The sequence below is a fragment of the Trichophyton benhamiae genome, assembly GCF_000151125.1.
Source record: "Trichophyton benhamiae CBS 112371 chromosome Unknown Abenha-G-c-176a04.f1, whole genome shotgun sequence".
In the NCBI taxonomy this organism is placed as follows: domain Eukaryota; kingdom Fungi; phylum Ascomycota; class Eurotiomycetes; order Onygenales; family Arthrodermataceae; genus Trichophyton; species Trichophyton benhamiae.
This window is the reverse complement of record NW_003315107.1, coordinates 422662-443582: the sequence shown is the minus strand read 5'-3', so window position 1 is coordinate 443582 and position 20921 is coordinate 422662. Positions and strand designations below refer to the sequence as shown.

Here is a 20921-nt window from a genome sequence, read left to right as displayed (position 1 = left end):
CTTTTTTGATGTTACTATACTAGTTGAAATAGTTGAAGAGAAAGAAAAAAAGGGAGAGTTAGATAGGTGGCATTTTTCCTTCTTTCCTGTGCTCTCTTCCCTATCCTCCATCTTCTCCGTCACTCTCCATTTTGTTCTCTTTTGTTTGTCCTCTAGTAAATGTACTTATATAAAGAAGAATCCGAGTGTTTTTCATCTTTACTCTTCCTCATGGTGTACTCATCAACTATGGTATTTTGTTGCTATGCACGACTGAGATTATAAAGCTTGAACTGCTTTGAAATATTTCCCCAGATTAATAAATAGATGGGCAAGAAATGACATACACGAAGGAAGTAATGACACATTTTTTTTTCTACCCACATTCGTATCGACGACAGTAACTTCGTGGACGTTTTCTTATGAAAGCCAGAAACCTGAGAAAGAAAGGGGGGGCAAAGAACACATTACTTCTATAGCTAATACAACATGCTGGAAGATATATGGCGAAAATGGAAACGAGATGAATAAAGAAGGAAAGAAGAACATATTTTTGCAGTTCAAGACCGTGATAAGCTGCTGGCAGCTTAATGTTTGGCAGTGACCTTTTCTCCAGTTAGTTTCTCGACAGCTTCCTTGGCCCTATTAGAGTCGACGAATTAGTAAAATGAATATGAGACAGACAAGTAATGGAAATTAAAGATGAACATACATGTCTCCAAGAGCAACCATGCAGACAGTCTGCCAGATACCAAGACCAATACGAGGAGTGACACCCCTGTAAAGACCCTTGATGCCGTTCTGGCTATAAATGTAGCTGAAGGCCTTGCCGACAGTCAAATTCTTTGGACGGTTTGGGTCAACGGTCTTGCTCTGCATCTCGACACGGATAACCTCAATAGGCTGGTTCCAGGCCGACAAGCCACCACCGATGGTACTGGCAGCAATCTTTTCAAAACTGTTGAGCTTCTGGCCGTCCTCCTTTCCAGAGACCTTTCTAATACCGATTTCAGCAAGACGAGAGAGACCGAATCGAGAACCCCAGTTAGTAGTCTGTCGAATGGCGACGGCGTTGACGCCCTTGTTGATTCCGCGGATACCTTCACGGCGGTAGATGTCCATGAAAGTAGCAAAGGTGCTTGGGGGCTTGACGCCTGCAGCAGCCATCTTGGACTTGGTGATTTCGACAGTCTTCATGCATGTGCAGAAACCCATGGTAGCGTAGGCCTGGGCAACACCACCGGCCATACCACCGCTGATTCCACCGATGAAGTCATTGGCGCCGAAAGTTTTGGCATAGTACTCTGCTTCGGAAGCCACGAAGAGAAGGACAGCACCTTTGGTAGAGGCCTCGATCCAGGCCCAGGGAATGAGACCTTGGTAGTCTATAGAAAACGTCGGTATTTATACAAGCGAGTGTATGAAAGAGAAGCAATTCTTACATCCAAGGATGCCACCACGACCCCAGATACGACCCATGGCACCGGCAAAGGTATCTGACCGGTTAGCAGCCATTGTAGTCTTGATGACTTCCAACGGCTGGCCGAGGGTTGTAACCCTATTTCAATTAATCGTTCGTCAGCACTGTACAGCCATTGACACACGTAAGGTGGGCATATATAGGCGGGGGAGCGTACTCGAACAGGTTCAGGCCAGCGCCAACTAAAATTCTCAATCCATCAGCATCAAATCACAGTGCGTAAAGGGAAAAACAATAATAATAGCAATCTTCATTCCACTCTTCTCTTCTCGCGCGGACTGCACTTACGTAGCAAATTGCTAAACTTGACGGGCTTCTTCTCGATCTTATTCTGGCCTGAGGCGGACATCTTGGATACTGAGATGCTGAAAGGGGCCCTGACCAAGGGAAGAAAGATTGATGTTTATCGGGGTGGAGGACGCCTTATTTAAATTATCTGAGGGCGGCTAGCTGGAGCTGACGGAGTATACCCGTTGGGACTTTGACTGGGTATGTATATATTGCGGCGAAGGAATCTAGAAGCACCAAGGCTGTTGCTGTTGCTGCTGTTCCTGCAGGTGGTCTCCGAATATACAACGACTCAAGGGCACCTATTAAGTATCAACAACAGCGCGTTAGTCGAGGCCAGCCTATTAACCGTGCTATCTGACGGCGTCTTTCACAAGCCACCGAAGACAATGAAGCGCCTTTCTACTGCGGCGGTATATGCTCCGTTGCGGACAGGGGCCAGTGGACCGCAACGAAGCACAAGCACCGCCGCCCATGGAACGAAGAGCTCCGGCAAGAGTTAAGTAAGGGGAAAAGCTTACCGTGAAGTTTTTTTCTTCTTCGTCCTGCTTCTCTGGAGACAGTGATTGACAGTAAAGAGATGACCGAGTTGAAAGCGAGATGAAGCAGAAAAATGAAGACGACGAAGCCGGGAAGGGGGAAAAAGCAGCTGAATACTCGGACCTTTTTCTCTCTTTTCTTCTTCCTCCTGGAAAGGGACCGCGGGCGGTTTTGGCCTGTGATGAGCTTATGTAAGCGGTGAGAGCCTGCGTTTTAGCGGGCCTGGTTGGGGTGTTTTAGCGTTAGGCGCTCAACAAATGCGCCTGCAGAGCCGCGATAAACGGAGCTTTTCTTCCTCAACAGCTCGCCTAAGGGGAGCAATCTACTTGTATCTACTTATATCGGACACGACTATGATTATTGCTGAAATACGAGGCAGAGGACGAAAGTCGGTTGGTGTTCTATGCGATGAGCTGCTCATCCTTAAGAGGCTATCGATAGATATAGACTCCATTCTCACCACTTCAACAGGGGAGTGTCAGCTAGGTCCTAGGCAACTAAGGCTTATTGCTATGCATGCAATTACTAAGTATAATTATCGAGAGACTCAGACTTTGCCAAAGTTCCCTTGCCGATAGTCCGTCGTTGGCCTGGGTTAGCGTGGGGAGTCGGCCGCGTTGATCACCCTGAGTGGAGCATATAACTACCGCTGATTTTATATATCAAGTACTTCATGAGGAAAGCCCTTGTAGCACTTCTGTGTAATTGTGATTAGCTATGACGGATCTATATGCAGCTTCTCTAACAAATTTTGACATCTCTATGCCTCTCTGCATAATATAATAGTGAATATAAGTAGAAATGAAGAAAAACTATAAGATTCCTTGACATCGGACCTTATTAAAGCCATCACCATCACTACTTAGGTTTCCAGTAAAGCAGGCTAGAAATGATGATGCCACGAAGCCTAAGCGAAAGTCAACTGAGTTCTGCTGAATTGGAAGCCCATCAAGTAGTAGGCAGCTGTATAGAAGGTAGTACTTTGACTTGCTTGGCTTCGCCAGACAGCTGGCTACTGGTCCTAGACACCACGTAGAGGTGCAAGTCTTGCCTAGGTAAAACAGAACGCCCAAACGCTCAAACGCCCAAACGCCATAACAAAGGAAAACATGGAGAAGTGCCGCATTACACGTCATGCGGCGGACCAGAGCACCACCAGAGCCTTCACCATCCTAGGCAGGAGAGGAGTCAGGAAGAGCGCTGACAGACTCAGGGGCAGGGTCACCAGAAGGCGTCAACTGTTCGGCTCCCTGCTGGGCGCCGGACGCATCAACGCCCTCCTCAAGGACCGAAATCCTTTCCTCTTTCCAGAGGATTCGCCTCCTGACGAGCTCAATCTCCCTGCGGAGACGAGCAGCCTCCGCCGCCTTCTCTTCCTGCGAAAGGCCTCGAAGCCGCTGCCTCTCGGCCTCCTTCCTCCTCTCCTCCTCCTCCGTCGACCTGGAGGCGCCGTCAAGCAACCCCCGCCACGGCCCCCGCGTCCCCCACCCCCTCCTCTCCCTCCTCCTCTGCCTCTCCTCCCTCTCGCTCCTCCACGACCGCGGCCATGCCTGTTGGCAGGGTAGCTGTAGATCGTCACGTTCTTCGCGTGGAAAGTCTATGCAAATCGAATATTAGCCACATCAATCCAACTATGTTTGTTATTCCCAAGAATGAGATAAGAAAAATGATATAAGAAACACGTACCATTGTCGAAATTTCCTGTATACGCGAAGAGTAGGTAGTAATGAGTTAGTCACAGCTGTTTGAACGCATTTAAAGCGTGTATAAGGGTACTTACTCGAATATGAAATGTTCGGACGAGGAAAGAAAAAAGGAAGGAAGAGAGAGAAAGAAAGAGGAAAGAAAAGAAAATAAACAAAGAAGTGAGAGCTGGGCAGAGTGGCTGGGAGGGAGCTAGGGCTGGCACTAACCCCTTTGGGCCTGTCCTGTACCCTCGAACTAGATATAAAATATCCTGCTTACTTTATGAACGAGCTGCTGTGTGCTCCATGTCCTTTGTGCCGCTTAGTGATTATATCAACCACTAGACAAGTGCAATTGTAATCAAAGATATAATCCTATGTTCTATTCTCAGGGGTATCTAAGAGAGACATCAAGCTGTAAAGCTGAGATAAAGACGCAGTAAATTGGATCTGCTATGATTTAATGAACATGCTCCTAGCATAGCCTTCTTCTTGTTGTCTCTCCTCCCTTTTTAATCTATATTTCCTCAGATTATACAAAGGGTGAAATTTTGGCATGGTATATAGGTTCTTGATATTTTTGGGTATATTCAGCGGATCAACTGGACGCCCTTGATATTTATATAGTATCTGGAGTAAAGTGAAAATATGCGCGTCGTTTATTTTTTATGCCAAAGATGGAATAAGGTTTAGTTATGATAAATCACGTGATGCTTCTAGCGCCGATCCAGCTTCTGCTGAATGACGTTACGACTTCCGAACTCCAACTCCAACTCCAACTATATCATTATATTTTATTATATTAGGGGGATACCTCTCCTATGCACTCCTGTAAACACGACACAACAGGCTAAACGAGCCCTCGGTTTCGTAAGTGCTCAGCTGGTACCCACAAATCTTCATGTCGTGTCCCCCCGATACCCTAGTTGTCATTTAAACATAGAACACTAACTAAACATGACTTGCTGTCCACCGTTGACCATCTTTACAGTATCATACTCCTGGTACCGCTGATAATCAGCACGTATTGCACTACCGCAACTATGGACAGCGTTTGCAAATTTATCAGCGAGTGGATTTCAGCAAGTTTTCCCTCGACCGAAGAGACCCGAGAAGCGGAGGCTTTTAGAAGCGCCTTGCGAATTGAGCATGTCATCGATGGCTTTGAAGATGACGTTCGGGACCTGTATCCAGATCGTACAGACATCATCACTGTGATCAAAAAATTTAGGCAGGCTTTATACGATGAACATGGTGGAGTACCACCATCTTCCGTCCTCTGTCTCCCTCTTACTATCCAGGCCCAGGGGAAAATGACATATGACAGAGTGGTTGAAAGATGGTCAGATTGGACCAGCCTATCCAAGGAGTTCCCCTTTTTGACGGGCTTCCCCTCTATCGAAGAGCAAGCTGACTCCATCGATGACAGCGAAGCGCTCGCCGTAGAGACTGCCCTTGCCATGCAAAAGTGGCATGTGGATAAATATGGGAATGCCTTATGCTAAGGATGGTCAGTTTACTTTCGAGTTCAAACTTTGTAATTATACCCTGATACCCTTCGATCTTATCGCTGTTTTATTCGCCGCTTGAAGGCCTTAGGCCACCACTTATGTCTACTTAATGGCCGTGGGTGGCTTTCCTCGAAATTCTCGCCACTCTTGATGTATTTCTTAAAAGTATGAAACGATGGATATATTAAGATGCCGTGTCTTGATACCTCTTCTTCACTTTCTTTTTGTTCTCGTGCCCAGCCAGCTGTCCTGCTCACTGCTGAGCCTGAAAGTGTTGCATCAAACTATACGCACCTGCCGCAATAGGACAGAAAACGTGACTGAGCGTGATGGAAAGGGGCACTAACCTGGTGGCTCGAAACTGACGCGAGTTTTTTTCTTCTCAAGACTCTTTTCTCAAGACTCTTTCTCAAGACTCTTTCTCAAGACTTTCTCAAGACTTTCTTCCCCAGACTCTTCTCAATTTTCTTCTCAAATATCACGTTCCTCGGAACCAGGTTTCTAGATCACTGAATCAAAGATGGCTCCAGGATATAGCAAGTTCGCTTCTCTAAGCCGTAGCTTGCAGCATGCTTATGCTAATGTTTGCTCCTACTTAGACGCGATATCCAGATCATGGATCAATGGTTGAAATCAGAGCAGGTGAAGAGCTACATTAATGCATGCCGTCAAAGACAGGAGAATCATGCATTCGAAAAGGCAAGGTGTAAGGAGTACTTTGCTGAACTATTCTATCAAGATGCTCAAAAGGGGTTTAAGATGGAATGCCCCCCGGCCTTGTGGGTTCTGGCGATCTTCTGTCGATTTCTGTTCGCCTTACTGCGGAAACCGGCCCTTGACCTTATGGAAAGTGGCGGTCACTGGAACTGGCCCTACTGGCTCGGAGAACTTTTTTGCTGCGGTGGCATGGTGCTGCAACTGGCCATTGCCAAAATCCCGCAACTGAGTACCACTAAAGCCCGTGTCACTAGATTGGTAAGTACCTTTGTCTCTCACACGATGGATGCTATTGCAGCATGCTACCTTGGGTCTAGGGAAAACGACGCCTTTCTTAACGGCGTAGCTTACGTCTCAAGGATTGGTTGTGAGTTTTTCATTATGATCATAGGCTGCTGGGCTACGCTACATACCCTACAGCCACAGGAAGTGGACCAAGCCGGATGCTTGGAGACGTGGGATCAACTTCCCGCTGAATACAAATATTGGGCCGAAAGCTCTCTCAGTAACTACCGCGACGAACAAAATTGCCAAGGAGCCCTCCGACGCAGCAGCAGACAACGCGTACAAGCTAAGGCGAGAGCTTCTCCAGTTGACAATACCAAACCCGTATAACAGACGTTAGCGGAATATACTCGTGTTATATCGAGGACCACTGATCCTTTGGTTTGTGCCATCGGTTACGTGGGTGCGATGACAAAACGGGTTGAACATATTGGACAATTGGGGCTTCGGACCTGGTTCTATGGGGCTTCGGACCTAATATATTTCAGACTTATAGTTTGACCGAGCCTTCGGGCTTGGAGTCATCGCGTCTATATGTGTTCAACCCACCCCCCCTTTTTTTTGTCAGCTGATGGTCTGTGGCGACCATCTGGTATCACGCTCAGAGTCTCTGCGCCTTGTTGCGTACAAGATGAGGGTGTATGTGGGTTCGAATCCTACAGCTGACGTTTGCCGCACCCATATGTTACTATTCCTGATTTCAAACCCTGCTTCTCCTCCTCGGTAGGCCCAAATACTATTTTTTTTTTTTTTTTTTATCCTAGAACCAAATTGCCCTTTCGCTAATCCTTCGCCAGGAATTTCAATGGAGCTTTCTAGTTGAAAAACTTGACCGAGGTCTCCTTTAGCAGGTAACCGGAATTTTACGCCGGGATAACTCCCAGCACCAATTAGCTTCCGCGGCTCTATCGAGCAATATACCATGTCTTAGCACCTATTTCGGCGTTGTACGTATGTAGGATGGTATAGATCAGGATAAGGTGATAGATAGCTATATAGATATAGTTATTGGTACTTGGTCGTAGCCCTTCCGCGATATACTCCAAGGCTTGCCATTTCGCTTTGAGAATAACAGAAAAAAATATGATTGGGTATATGCGGTGTCCCAAGAAAAGTACATGCAAGTTGATGTCAACTCTGCATGATGCATGGAGTGCTTTACAGCCACCAGCAGATGTCAAATTAGATTAAGTTTGGGTATGCGGGCGGGCCGCTGAACGTGAGGTCCCGGCGCGCCATTTGGAACAATATATTTCCCATTCTAATTACATAATGTAACTTTATTTTCCAAACTCAATTGGATGGATGGCCTACGAAAAACCGGAGAGGAATACAGACTCGTCTGACTAAAGAGGATATAAAATACAACTTGATAGTTTCATATAGTTACAGACTCGAACGGACAAAGGAAATAAAGAGGAGGTGAACAAAAGAGAAAAGGGAGAAAATGGGTTGTCAGCGCGTCATTCTAGACAGCCATGTTCCACGGTCTATAACTTTCGACTTTTGGTTCGCTCAATGATTGTAAGGTATATAATTTACAGCTTTGCGCCGACGAGCTTGGCGTAGCCTTCGGTACTGAAACTCTTTGGACGCTCGATAGGGGAGCCGAGGGCGCGGTCGATGATGAGCTGAGGAAGGACACCAAGGGCACGAGAGACACCGAAGAGGACGGTGTAGTAGCTGGCCTCGGTCAGGCCGTAGTACTGGAGGAGAACACCAGAGTGCTATTCCATGTTAGAATTGTTCAATTTTAGGGGAAATATAGCATTCAAACTTACAGCATCAACGTTGGGGTAGGGGTTCTTGGTCTTTCCGTGTTCGGTCAAGACACCAGGAGCGATCTTGTAAACCTGGCTGACGAGCTTGAAGAGTGGATCCTCAGGCAGGTGACGGAGGGCGAATTCACGCTGAGACACGTAGCGGGGGTCGGTCTTGCGGAGAACGGCGTGGCCGTATCCGGGGACGACCTGGCCAGCGTTAAGGGTAGACCAGAGGTAGTCCTTGATGGCCTGGTCGCTCAAGTCATTGCCAATGGCCTTCTGCATCTTTTGAAGCCAGTTCAAGACTTCCTGGTTGGCCCTGTAGACGGATTAGTCCAAATGATATGGCTATGGTTACGTTATGAAAGATGACTTACAATCCGTGGAGAGGACCGGCGAGACCGTTAAGACCGGCGGCAAGAGAGAGCATGGGAGAGCTCAAGGCAGATCCAACCAAGTGAGTGGTGTGGGCACTAACGTTACCACCCTCGTGGTCGGAGTGGATGGTAAGGTAAAGGCGCATCAACTCTACGAAGTCGGCGTTGTCACCGTAGCCAAGCTGGTTGGCCAAGTTGAAGCCATAATCCTTGTCCTTTTGGACGGGAGCGACCTTTCCGTCCTTGAAGACGTTGCGGTAGATACGGGCAGCAATGGTGGGCAGCTTGGCAATCAAGTCCATGGAGTCCTCGAAGGTGTACTGCCAGTAGTCCTTCTTGTTCATGCCCTTAGCATAGGCCTTGGCAAAGGCAGACTCATGCTCAAGAGCGGTGACAGCGAGGGAGAACTGGGCCATTGGGTGGAGGTCAGATGGGCAGCGGTCGATGAGTTCCTCAATGAACTTGGGGACATCGGAACGGGCAGCCCACTCAGCAGAGAGGTCGCGAACTTGTTGCTCGGTTGGGACCTCACCGGTAAGCAACAGCCAGAAGAGGCCTATCAGCTTGTTAGACCTCCGTGTTTCAGACACGTTTTCCATCCGTCTGATCTATACACACCTTCTGGCAATGGCTCCTGGCCGCCTGGCGCCTTGGGGAGGAGTTTCTGGCACTCAGGAATCTAGTTATCCACAGTTAGTTGAGATATCCTAAGACAGCTATTTGTCCATCTAGATAAAAAAGAAAAAAGGAAAGAAAAGAAAAACTTACGGTCTTTCCACGGAAGCGAATACCCTCCTCAGAGTCGAGAATAGATCCCTAAAGCGCGGAGTTAGGCTCTGTTGCCATACTAAACCGGGTCCAGCACCCTCCTTACCTCCCAGACGAGGGACTTGATGCCACGGGCACCACCATAGACCTGGTCGAGGGTCACCTCACCAAGGACCTTGTGTCCATGCTCCCTGTAGATTGTAAAGGGCCGTCATCAGCGATGCTCTCCAGACTTCTCAATGTCTCGATACTGTTCTTGGGGTTTGAACTTTACATACTTTCGGAGCTTCTTGACCTGCTCAATCTTCTCTGGTATCTGGGCGGCGAAGGTCTCCTTGAGGGTCTATAGGTAAACAACCACTTGTTAGTAAACTAAACCATCGTGTATGCAAGCATACTCAATTCTGGAATTGGGTACGTACAGGAGCCTTGGAAGAGTACTGTCGGAGAGCATTGCGACCAGCAGCCTGGATAACTGGCTTGGAAGCCATGGAGGTGGATCGGAGAGCAGCGCTCCCTAGTCTGAGTGAAGCGGCCATACCAGCGGCTGATAGAAGATAGTGTACAGGGGACGAATTAGAAGTACACGGCGAGGGGAAGGCTTGTTCGAGGGTTGAGATGAACTTGAAGCTGTGAAGTTGAAGAGGAAGAGAAGGAGAAGAAGTTTTGCTTTGCTTGTGAGGGTATTGTCGGGACCGAAAAACGTGACCAGCTGGAATTACAAGGGCCGGTCTCGCAGTTCCTGGCCGTCACGTATTGTCACGACGTCTTTTTACTCTCCCGGTATTTTGTTGGGCCCAGCAATCTTTTCATCGCTTTTTTCTTCTCCTTTTTGTGCCGGTGATGCATGGAGTTCGGAAGTAATAAGGGGCAAGGCTGGCTGTCCAGGCGTCAGTTGGCTTGCTTCCCTCAACCATTGAGCGATAGACAGCCTCGGAGGCAGCTGAGGGACAAAGGCTGTAATGATGCAAGTTGCTGCTGTCGTTATAGAACATGGCAGCGCTGTGCCGAGGCTCAGAGATAGAGTTATGCGATATAGATGCAACGCACATATTATTATGGAGATGGGCTATTATTATTATTATAGCTGCAGCGATATTTTATGCTATTTTCATCTCCACGGCATCCATGTCCCGTCTGAGGTAAACCTGTCTAGAATGTGAATAATGCATACAGATTGTGGGGAGTGTGTTAAAAATCCAAGGTCTGCATCCCTGGCAGCTCGTCCCCGGTGAGACCCTTCTCCTTCAGCAGCACTGCTCTTCTCTCTAGATACGCCTTGTAAGGAGCTTTAGGAATTGTCTTCTCCTTGTCCTCCCATGGCTGGTATTGGACCTGCTCCCATACTTCCAGTTGATCCATGAACCCTGGGTTGGGCCGGATCTTCCGCTTTTCTTTCACATCCGCTAGCACAGCATCACGGCTTTTCCCATATTTCCGCATCAGATAGGCAGTTACCATGGTAGGAGAGCGAGATATTCCTCGCTCACAATGCACAAGTATGACATTGGTCTCAGGGGCCGCTTGGGTGTCTTCATGCCCTCCCGTTCTTTCGAACTTGCGATGTACTAGCTGAAGGTTTACATCGGTGCTGTGGAACCCATCTGCAGCAAAAGCCGGTAGCCAGTTGGAAGCAAAATAGCCTTTATATTCACTGCACACGGGGCTTGCTGTTGAATTTCTCGGAGTAGCGTACACTTCATCAAGGAAATCGCAGAAGATATTCATGTGTTTGATGAGATCTTGGGTCTCTGTGTCGTCGCACCGTATCCAGAGATGATGCTTGACATGTCGTTTGAACTTTTGTTGCTGCCACAGTGAGCATCCGTTTCCAACTAGAGAGACCACAGCGGATATATGATTGTCTCGTAGCACAGGTTCCTGGTACGTATTGAGGACATCTGCGATATATAGAGCATGATCAACCTCAGAAGGTGGACGGACATCGTATTGTACCATACTTGGCTGTAGCAATACAGTGTTCAATCTATAGTAGTAGATCTATGGACGATTGAGCAGGTGTTGCAGACCGAATAACTAATTAAGCAGCAACTACAAAGTTTGTCCTAGCCGGAGATTTGGAGAACCCGACGGCCAATGATGTCGAAACGCAACAGGCTGCCACCATAAGTTTAAGAATATAAATACCCTACCATTGAATTTGCTTCTGGCGTATTACCAGGGCTAATTAATATGGCGTCACAAAGACCGCATTTGCCGATTCTACCATCCCTAGCATACGTGGGATCCACTGCGCTCAGCTTTTGGCTGCTAGCATTGCTAGAAGAGCTCCAGGCCTCAGGCTGGTTCTCCCTTCCGTTTCTAATCTACATTAATATTTTACATTGCAGGTAGATGGACTTCCTCCCTAATTGTTTACTTACAGCTGTGGCCCCTTGAAAGGAAAGAGTCAATAGTAAAACGGTAGAATCATGGTAGAAAGGTGGGAAGGTGCAACCGAGATCATACTAGTGACTTCTGCTATAGGGAATTTCTAGAGTAAACAAATAAATAAACATTCCATCACAGATCTGGAAGGAGAATCCCACAGTCTTTAACGAAAGGGAAGGAGTATCTTAAGCTCAAGGACGCTCGCTGCCACATATCAATTCTAAGATAAAAACCATCCTGTCATCTTCCCATGTAGGCCTCAACAAGTGAATGAGAAACTGTTCCTGAGGTAGGATAATGGTATAGAAATACATTGTGGGTATGGCAGTTTAAGGCTCAAGATCCGGATATATATATTATTCGAATGAACGAAAAATCTTTATGCAGCTTAATGAGTTTTGCTGGTGGTAATAGGTGGACGAGCATTGTACGATCAACCTATAAGGATTCAAGCACCACGAGGGAAATAACCGCAAGGTAATCAGGCACGCTTCATGGTAGCAGCTAATTTTTATGCTTCCCACGGAGATTTCTCAAGTGAGAAGAGCGAATTATCACGGCGTTGCTTGAAACGACGTCTATATGATCACATTCTCCGAGCTGTGGTTTCAGGGCGATTGTCTGGTGGTTTAATATAACAACTAAAGTCTCCCTAATTCTTTACCTGCTTTGGGAATTTGGAGGCCGTGCTACCAACATGGTTTGTATTTAGCTCATTCCGCTATCGCCTACATGGTTTATCATGATCGAGAGGAAGCCCTTTTTGTATGGCCCTAACTACAGGCTGATCATGTCCACTCATGAGCAAACCCATTGTATGACGAAGCCTCGGTTTCCTTGTCTTAGGGCGCTGGCTTCCACAATCCTGAAATTTTATCCCATAACCAGGAGAAAGAATCTGCTCTCAGTAGAACCGTATTAGGGGGTATCTAGCTTGGGCTTGTTCGAGGGTATTTGGTACAGAGGTAGTGGGAATTCATCTCCTAGCAGCCTCATCAAGACAGGCAAACACTCACTCCAAGTTCAGGGCAATAAGTAGCGAGTTATAAAAGGACCTTTTGTATCTGGAATCAGAGGTATTCTATAGCTTAAGCGAACCAGAGCCCCATCCTTAAAGAGTATCAGCCTGAAGGTCGAGTTAAACTCTATTCCAATTACATAATCGTAATCACATGAGTCACATGACCATGTCGCCATTGTCACCTGACCATACCTTCCTGTTTAGGTTAGTCTAGGACAGCCAAATTTCTTCCTTCTCCTTGAAACTTGCAAGAGAGAAAAACCTTTCTCACCAGCGCCCAACAACTCCTGTCTTCATCACCCTTTTCTCTTTCTTTGAACACTTTTCATCGCCTAATATTAGCAGACAGGCTGTCTTATCACTTGTATCTGGCCTGCTTGGATCTTTTCTGTCTTCTTTCTTGAAACTGATAGTGGAACAACCGGCCGTAGGCCCTTTTTTCTCTGAGCCTGCTGCTTGTGGCCGGGACTGTAGTGACAAGATCACCCATCAAGCGTCAAATAGAGACCTTATCTACTGGATCACGGATAGCTTTCCTACTCTCAGTAGATACAAGATACAACATAGTGTGGAATCTTCCGGTCCCAAAGAACCTGCAGATACCAGCCCAAAACCAGCCATATTTGCAAGTACTAGCTTTCACATCCTATTCACATAAAATCGGTAGCAGCCTCTATCAGCCATGTCTTCTGCAGTAGCAGAGCTGGATGGCTATCTCCATTCTATGCTTTCCTTGAAGCCCCCTGGTGTGTCTGGATCCAAAATTAACGGCATTACTTCATTGTGTACTGCCAATGTTCAGGTTAGTCATACGCAATACTCTCCTGACACTCTCACTTCTTGCAAGCTCTTTATGACTAGAAGGACCCTAACTAACTTCTTTCTTCTCTTCTCTATATAGTCCGAATCGGTGTTGATACAAAAGATCTATACCCATTTTAAGCGAGCACCGGGGACACACAAGTTGGGCGTACTCTATGTCGTAGACTCTGTAACTCGACAATGGGTAGAATTAGCACGCAAGGCTGGCCAGCAGATTGGCGGCAGTGCTCCGGATGGAACGTATGCTGCAGGCGTTAACCGAGTGACCGAGCTTCTCCCAGTCCTCATGACTGATATCATAAACAATGCTCCTGAAGACCAAAAGGTACGCGTACTCTTAGACATGAATCAGACTCAATATCTCCTGCAAGGTGGAAAGCAAAATCTCCCCTGCAGTGCAGAATATGATAGACCTAGGCATCCGCCAGCATGGCGTTGCCTTAAGACGCCTAAATCACCGTATCACGAAACTCCTTTTCTCCCCTTATACTTATGATTTTATATCCGCTGCCCTTCTTGAACAATAGGTCATATATCATGCTGTGGCTGAATAATTCCCACTTACGTATATCCGGTTTTTTTTAATTTAGGACAAAATCAAAAAGTTGGTGGACATCTGGGAGCGAGGATACACATTTCCAGCTCCCATGCTCCAATCGTTCAAAGACAAGCTAAATGCTCCAGTATCTCAAAGTAAGAAAATGCCCCCTTGGAAAAACGCCCTCTGAGTTCATCCCCATTGGTTTTAGAGAAGTGGTTTTTAATACAGCCATGGGATTCTATACTTGGGGGGAACTCGAATGGCTGTAAGTTATAACAATGGACGAACATTTTTTTCTAATGTACACGCAACTTTCTTAGACGTTGAATCCACAACACCAGAAGGGTCACCGGCTCCAAATTCCTTTGCGTTCGGTGGATCAGGCCAACAGCCGGCTCCTGCAGCTCCTGCTGGAGGTGCTGCTGTTCCTGACACATCAAGCATTTTGAAAGCGCTTGCTGAAATGGCAAAGCAAAACACAGCCGCCCCAGTCGCTCCCGCCGCCCCAGCAACACAGACTAGCACAAGTAATGTATTAAACACACAGGCTGCAGTCCCGCAAACAAATGCACCGCCTGTAGACCAGACTGCACTTCAATCTAACGGGCAGTCCGTAAACCCCTTTGCTGGAAATCTTGCCGCCCAATTCCCAGGTCTGGCCAATACCGCCCAAAACATGTTCCAAAACCAACCCCAAGGTCAGGCTGCAGGTGCAGGCGCAGGTGCAGGTGCTTATCCTGGTCAGAATCCGCTTGCACAATTGATACAGCAGCAGCAACCTCAGCAGCAACAGCCAGCCGCCCCAACTCCTGTTACTCCAGACCCCCTTCAGCAATTAAATCTGATCCAGCTTCTTGCTGCACAGGGTATTCCACAGGAACAGTGGGCTACAGCTCTTCAAATTTTAAATCTTTCCAACGCAGCCAACGCAGGTGGAATGGGTAATATGAATCCTGCTGCACTGGCAGCCTTTGGCCAGATGCCCGCAGCGAATCAGAATGCTTGGGGAGCAAATGCGCAGCAGCCCGAGAACTCATCACGTGACAGAGACCGGGACACCCGCTCTCCACCAGGCCAGTATCGTCGCCGTTCACGGTCTCCTGGATGGGATAGACGGCGTGATGTTTCCCCCCCTCGTCGGCGCGATAGCCCTGTGTATGGTGAATATCATGGTGACTCTCCTGGCCGTAGCCGCGGTGAGCACGGTAGAGGAGGCCGGCGAGGGAACGAGTACCGTCAGCGCAGTCCACCCGGTAGACGCCGTCGAAGCCCTAGTCCTCGCAAGGAGAGTAACCTCCCTCCTCCGGGACCGAAGTTCATTGACTATGACTATTCCATTGGAGACGGAAACATTAAAGGTTCGTTTATAGATCTCTTTATTAGTCCTATGCGTCTATATGAAACAAGGAGCTAACGTGTATATTATATAGTTCTGAGCCGGACATTATTCGTTGGTGGTGTAACGTAAGTACCAGTACATCCTGCTTGTTTATGTCTATGATTTGAAAGATTGTCTTTTTAACACACGGGGCGATTAGCTCAACTGAATCTCATCTCCGATCGCTCTTCTCCCGCTACGGCACAGTTCAGACATGCATTGTCAACAATGACAAACGACATGCGTTCGTCAAGATGGTCAACCGGCGCGATGCCATGAATGCCCGCGAAGGAATGGAGCAGTACAAATCCGGAGACATGCAGCTTAGAGTAAGTCATACATCCGTTTGCCCGCATATAAATAGCCTGGTGGCCTAACCTTGAGTTATTCTAGACACGCTGGGGAGTTGGATTTGGTCCCCGAGACTGCAGTGATTATCATACTGGAGTCAGCATAATACCCGTTGACCGGCTGACTGAAGCCGACCGCAAATGGCTCCTTACTGCAGAGTACGGTGGGACTGGCGGCAAGCCCATAGAGAATGGAATGGTAGTTGAAGAGCCCGATATCGAGATTGGAGCCGGTGTATCTTCCAAGGGTACGTACAAAAACCTAAAGGGCCTGGAACCTTCTACTTTGTGTTTTGCATGTAGACTAACTGAAACAACCAAAACAGCCATCAGCCGACGCATGGCAACCGACCAGGGAGGCAAGCGTGGGCCCCAGTCGAGCCGATATAGCCATGAGCGCTTCCGCCGCAACGAACGCAGCGGCGGCGGCGGTGGTGGCGGCGGAGGAGGAGGAGGAAGTGGTGGTGACGACAGCCACAATAGCGGTAGTGGCAGTGGTAGCGGTGACCATGACCGCGACCGAGACCGTGACTCTGCCTCTGGGCCCAACGCCAATGCTATAGGAGTTCCTCCAGCCGTTCCAGGGTTCGGCTTCTCGTTCCCTGGAATGCCAATGTTCCCGCCTGGGTTCATACTTCCAGGCACGCAGACGTCTACCACCGGAGCCCCATCACAGTCAAATGCACAGGGCCAGTGAATAGTAGGAACAGAACGTTGAAACGGCCTCCCCCTCCGTCTCCCATGCATGACATCAGTATACGGTATACCTCCATGGCGTTTTTAAAAGAGTCTCCAAACCTTCGGTCAAGGAAATGCTTTCTTCCCCAAAAAAAAACAATCCGAGCTAGTTCGCGGTGTGCCAGTCGCGAATGAACCAGAACAACCCTCTCTCTGCAACAAAATAAATACCCCTTTTTTTCCCTCGACTTGCTGTTCTACTTACTTAACCCAGGCCGGCGTTTGAGCTTACTTTTGCATCCCTTCCATTTCTTCTTGCTTTGTGTAATTGATTGATCTGTTCTTCCCCTATCTTCTTGTTCCCTTTTCCTGGCGTGTCAGTGGCTTTCTCCCTTCTTCTTCTTCTTCTTTCGCCTTTCCTCCTCTTCAAGTCTTGTACAGTATTTAACCTTTTTGCTTCTCTCAATCACCTTATTTACTTGGGGCACATATGTAATGGCAAATCCAAAGCAATTGCTATCTAATTCTTTTCTTCATCATCCGTCCCGTCCAGCCGTAAAAAGAGAACAAGCTTAGCTAAGCTTCATCACGTGTAGATCACCTCGTCTTAACTTGCAGCTTCTCGCAGTGCCTTTTTTTTTTTTTTCTTTTGCTTCTGCGTAGTTGAGGACACCGCATAAGTAGGTCGGGTATAAAAATAACACCTGAAGTAAAGTATGGAGCAAGCTGCAGCGTCATAGTATCGTCGTACCGAGGGAGGTGAGCAGCAGCTATCCGTCTCCGCGAACGTCATGGGAACAAAAAAGTGGGAACATCGCCACGCTTCACGAAGTGCTTGTTCATTGCTTATCTGTAGCACGAAGGCCACCCATCGTCCAACCCCCCCATCACTGAGCGCATGCTGGGTTCATTTCTTTTTCGTTACCCTTTTTTGCTTCTTCATCCTCCTCTCTCAATGCGAGGGAGTCGACCAAAGGTTGAAGCCGAAACCGAAGACGAAGACGAAGAAGAAGAAGCAAAAGGGCTCGGGTAGCTTGTTTTGTTTATATTCATATGTTATTGTTTTGCTGATCTCGGACGTAACTAACAAACTTAGGTAGTTAGGTTACTAGAGCCCAGCATGCCCATCCACAAGCTAGGTACGGATACACTTATGATATAATCAATAATGGATATATGGATATAAGTATAAATGGGGGGCGAGGGAGGGGGAGAGAGAGTGAGATAACACTACTTGACTCGCCGGAGCAACTCCTACCAAGCCCCAGACCCAAGAGTATCACCACCCAGAAGAACCACCAGAACCGACGCCCGCCGCCAAACACGCATCTGCTCGTCCCCTTTGCTGACCCCTGGCAAAGCAATATGCAGCCCAGCGCAAGTGGACCAATGGCAGCACGAGAAAAGGCAATGGTCGCAGTTTCAAAATTCATTTCCTAACTGCCCATGGGACTCCACCGACCAACCCACGTCGACATCTGCAGCATGACGAGGGAGCGAACAAACAGCTTGGGGCAAGCTTCCTCCTCCTCCTCCTCCTCCTCCCCCCTTCATAGTCGAGTTATTCGTTTTTCCTTGCTGCTCGCCCTTCCTTTCCCTCGTCCCCCCTCCCGCCGCCGCCTGGTCGTCGCCAATGCTTGCGCCGAGCACGATCTGCGAAATATTTAATTGGGAATAAAAAGGGGAGGAGGAGGGAGGCATTGGCAGGTCAATTGGGCGGATAAAGGGGTCAAGGATGGCTGGAGGGCGTCTTGGTCCAGCTTTGAGCGGCTGTGCTTTGCTTGGTGGTGGTGGTGGTGGTGCTGGTGCTGGGCAAGCGAGGTGTCATCATGACTTGCTTTGTGGGAGCTTGGGGGAAGCTATCCTTCATCTTCTTTCGCCCCCCCTGTCCTTTTGTCCTGCTCTTCCTTGACTACCGCGAGCTAGTCCCGTCCTGCAGGTTACATACAGCAGCTTTATTACTTACATACGGGCCATACGTACCATACGGGGTGTGTATGGTACCGAGTATTTGATACGGGTACATACAGTACACTATTAACTCTTGAAGAAGGAGCTCAAGCTCGAGCGAGCGAGCGAGAATAGAGAGAGATGAGGTAATAATCGTCATTAAAGTGCAGCGGGAGAGCGATACGAGGCTTTGTTACTCCGTACATTACAGAGTACTGGCGGACATGCCCAGATTACTTTACAGCGTTATTGCTCGTCATTATTCATGGGGATTACGCCCCAAGATACGCCTGGGGGTCCTCCTCCATCGTATAAGTACTTCTGTCGGAAATGGCGCCTGTTCTCCCCAGAGAGGAGGGCCTAAAGTAAGGGAATATTTAAAAGAGAAAGAAAAAAAGAAAAGAAAAAGAAAAGAAAAGACAGCTGCAAGGAGCGTCAAGGGTAGGCCAGACGAAGCGGAGGAAGCTCTCTGCTCTGATTGACCGGCACGGCCTCTCCCCAAGGCATACCAGACTCGCTAGCTGCTTCGATTGATGATTTGCATGCATCACCGATGACACCTGGGCATGGACCACCCCGAGAAAATATTAATAGGTAGGCCCCGTTACGATGGCAACGGGAGAGGGATAAACAGCGAGACTTACCTAGCTCTCTCTTGAGACGGTGGATAGCAATAATATAGACGAACATCTTATGGCCGCGATGAGGTCACCGTCTCACAATAATGGCTGCTAGTTACTGCAACAGTTACAGCAGCAGAGGAGTTGCAGCACAGCACAGCACTAGCTAGCAAGCACCCGAAATGATGAGGCCCGTCTCCATACACTATTAGTTACATACACGGCAGCAGCAGCAGCGGCAGCGGCAGCAGAGAAGAAGACGCCTGCATAATAATGCGTGAATAAAACGACACAAGACCGCAGGCAAGCTTTTCTAGAAGACGCGAAGAAGGCGGGAAAAGCGAGACAACACAGAGCCAGCCAGCCAGCCAGCATTGAAGACGAAGAGCGAGACAGAGAGAAGTAGAGAGAAGAAGCGACGCTTGGGAGGTGGATGAAAACTTTGATTCATCTTGCGACCTTTGCGGCATTTTCGTGATTCGTGTGAATTTTTATTTTTTTTATTTTTTATTTTATTTTATTTTTTTTTTTGCGCTGGCTTGCTTGTTTCCAAGGCCCGCGGAAATCCTTCCTGACCCGCCCCCGTCCGTCCCAGCTTTGAAGCAGCAGAAAACGAAGGCAAGAAGAAGAAGAAGACGAAGAAGAGGCTCGCTCGCTTCACTCTCTCCAAGGGGAACACCGGACGACCCATTCAACCGTCACCTAACCAGACCCCGACGCCGTTAGCGTAGGGCTTGGTCCCATATAATAATACTTCAAGAATAATACTACTACTACGGAGCACTGCCTAACAAGTATGGGGAGAGATTGAGGAGAACGAGTCTTGTCTTGCTCGTCTACCCGGCTTGGCGATTCTACTGGCTTCTAAAGCATTGATGTGCATTATCGCTATCTTGCTTGTTTGTTGTTGCTGTTGTTGTTGTTGTTGTGGAAGCCGTATCTCTCCGAGATGGCGGGCCGGCCGGCAGACGCAATTGATAGCCATATAACTACGGTGACGAGTTGAATGGCAATTGCGGGATATACGCCGTGTCAGAGTGCACAGGCTAGAAGGAGAAAAAAAGAGACTTCTGCTCGACATCCGCGCCAGCCGGAGCCAGAGCCGGAGACCGTTGGATTGGGAGCAAAAAAAGGGCGGAAAGGAAGCGTAAAAAAGTTAAGATGTGAGATGACGCTTTGAACCTCGACTGGGGTGCAGGAAGGAAGATAGATATGGAGGGAGAAAAAGAAGAAACGAGGTGCCAGAGCCAGAGCCAGAGCCAGAGAAGAGAGAGTCCGGTGACACTTTTCTCGCACGCATGGACGGGCCCGTACCGACCGATATAACCATGCCTGTCCATAACTATTATTATTATTTACTTACACACTGAGTTGTTGAACATGTCAGCGTGGCCGCCCGGCATATAACTAGACGCTAGCATGGCATGGGCATGGCTGGGGGGACATGGGGCATGGGACATGGCTTGCAAACCCGTCCATGCCCACGTCCACGTCCGCCGTCCGCCGTCCATCTCATGCCCGACGCACAGGCAAAACGGTAATCTATGTATAACAAACAAAAGCAAGGAAGAGAGGAAAGCAAAGAGATTTGACAAGGCAAAAAAGAAAAGATGAGAGATGAAAAAAAAAAAGGAACGACGCCCCCCAACGCCCCAAATCTACGGGGACTGGAAGAAGATGGCCAAGTGCCGCTGTTTCCATCCCTCGTCGATTAAGTTGAGCAGGCGGTCGTGTGAGCTAGGTGTGTCATCCTGCCGGCCGGTTCTGCACAGACAGA

The 20921-nt window shown here is 48.2% G+C and overlaps 8 protein-coding genes across 8 annotated transcripts; 3 read left to right on the top strand and 5 right to left on the bottom strand.

Moving 5' to 3' along the window:
• Positions 1-566: 566 nt before the first annotated feature.
• On the bottom strand, positions 567-1808 carry ARB_07080 (uncharacterized protein; the record flags this gene model as incomplete). Its single annotated transcript, XM_003014472.1, has 5 exons — positions 567-621; positions 692-1364; positions 1422-1537; positions 1584-1641; positions 1748-1808. The coding sequence occupies 5 exons, from the start codon at positions 1806-1808 to the stop codon at positions 567-569; spliced, it is 963 nt and encodes a 320-aa protein (XP_003014518.1).
• A 1651-nt stretch (positions 1809-3459) lies between these two features.
• ARB_07079 (uncharacterized protein) lies at positions 3460-3835 on the bottom strand (the record flags this gene model as incomplete). The annotated part of the gene is made up of 2 exons (XM_003014471.1): positions 3460-3663; positions 3776-3835. The coding sequence occupies 2 exons, from the start codon at positions 3833-3835 to the stop codon at positions 3460-3462; spliced, it is 264 nt and encodes an 87-aa protein (XP_003014517.1).
• A 1180-nt stretch (positions 3836-5015) lies between these two features.
• Positions 5016-5477, top strand: ARB_07078 (uncharacterized protein; the record flags this gene model as incomplete). The annotated part of the gene is made up of 1 exon (XM_003014470.1): positions 5016-5477. One exon carries the CDS (start codon positions 5016-5018, stop codon positions 5475-5477), a length of 462 nt encoding a protein of 153 aa, XP_003014516.1.
• A 621-nt stretch (positions 5478-6098) lies between these two features.
• ARB_07077 (uncharacterized protein) lies at positions 6099-6815 on the top strand (the record flags this gene model as incomplete). The annotated part of the gene is made up of 1 exon (XM_003014469.1): positions 6099-6815. One exon carries the CDS (start codon positions 6099-6101, stop codon positions 6813-6815), a length of 717 nt encoding a protein of 238 aa, XP_003014515.1.
• Positions 6816-8023: 1208 nt separating this feature from the next.
• ARB_07076 (uncharacterized protein) lies at positions 8024-9884 on the bottom strand (the record flags this gene model as incomplete). Its single annotated transcript, XM_003014468.1, has 7 exons — positions 8024-8212; positions 8267-8567; positions 8626-9233; positions 9394-9441; positions 9500-9584; positions 9672-9736; positions 9816-9884. 7 exons carry the CDS (start codon positions 9882-9884, stop codon positions 8024-8026), a joined length of 1365 nt encoding a protein of 454 aa, XP_003014514.1.
• Positions 9885-10584: 700 nt separating this feature from the next.
• On the bottom strand, positions 10585-11352 carry ARB_07075 (uncharacterized protein; the record flags this gene model as incomplete). Its single annotated transcript, XM_003014467.1, has 1 exon — positions 10585-11352. The coding sequence occupies one exon, from the start codon at positions 11350-11352 to the stop codon at positions 10585-10587; it is 768 nt and encodes a 255-aa protein (XP_003014513.1).
• Positions 11353-14427: 3075 nt separating this feature from the next.
• ARB_07074 (uncharacterized protein) lies at positions 14428-16593 on the top strand (the record flags this gene model as incomplete). Its single annotated transcript, XM_003014466.1, has 4 exons — positions 14428-15526; positions 15599-15632; positions 15707-15875; positions 15940-16593. The coding sequence occupies 4 exons, from the start codon at positions 14428-14430 to the stop codon at positions 16591-16593; spliced, it is 1956 nt and encodes a 651-aa protein (XP_003014512.1).
• A 933-nt stretch (positions 16594-17526) lies between these two features.
• Positions 17527-18684, bottom strand: ARB_07073 (uncharacterized protein; the record flags this gene model as incomplete). Its single annotated transcript, XM_003014465.1, has 4 exons — positions 17527-17657; positions 17833-18010; positions 18045-18382; positions 18558-18684. The coding sequence occupies 4 exons, from the start codon at positions 18682-18684 to the stop codon at positions 17527-17529; spliced, it is 774 nt and encodes a 257-aa protein (XP_003014511.1).
• Positions 18685-20921: the final 2237 nt, after the last annotated feature.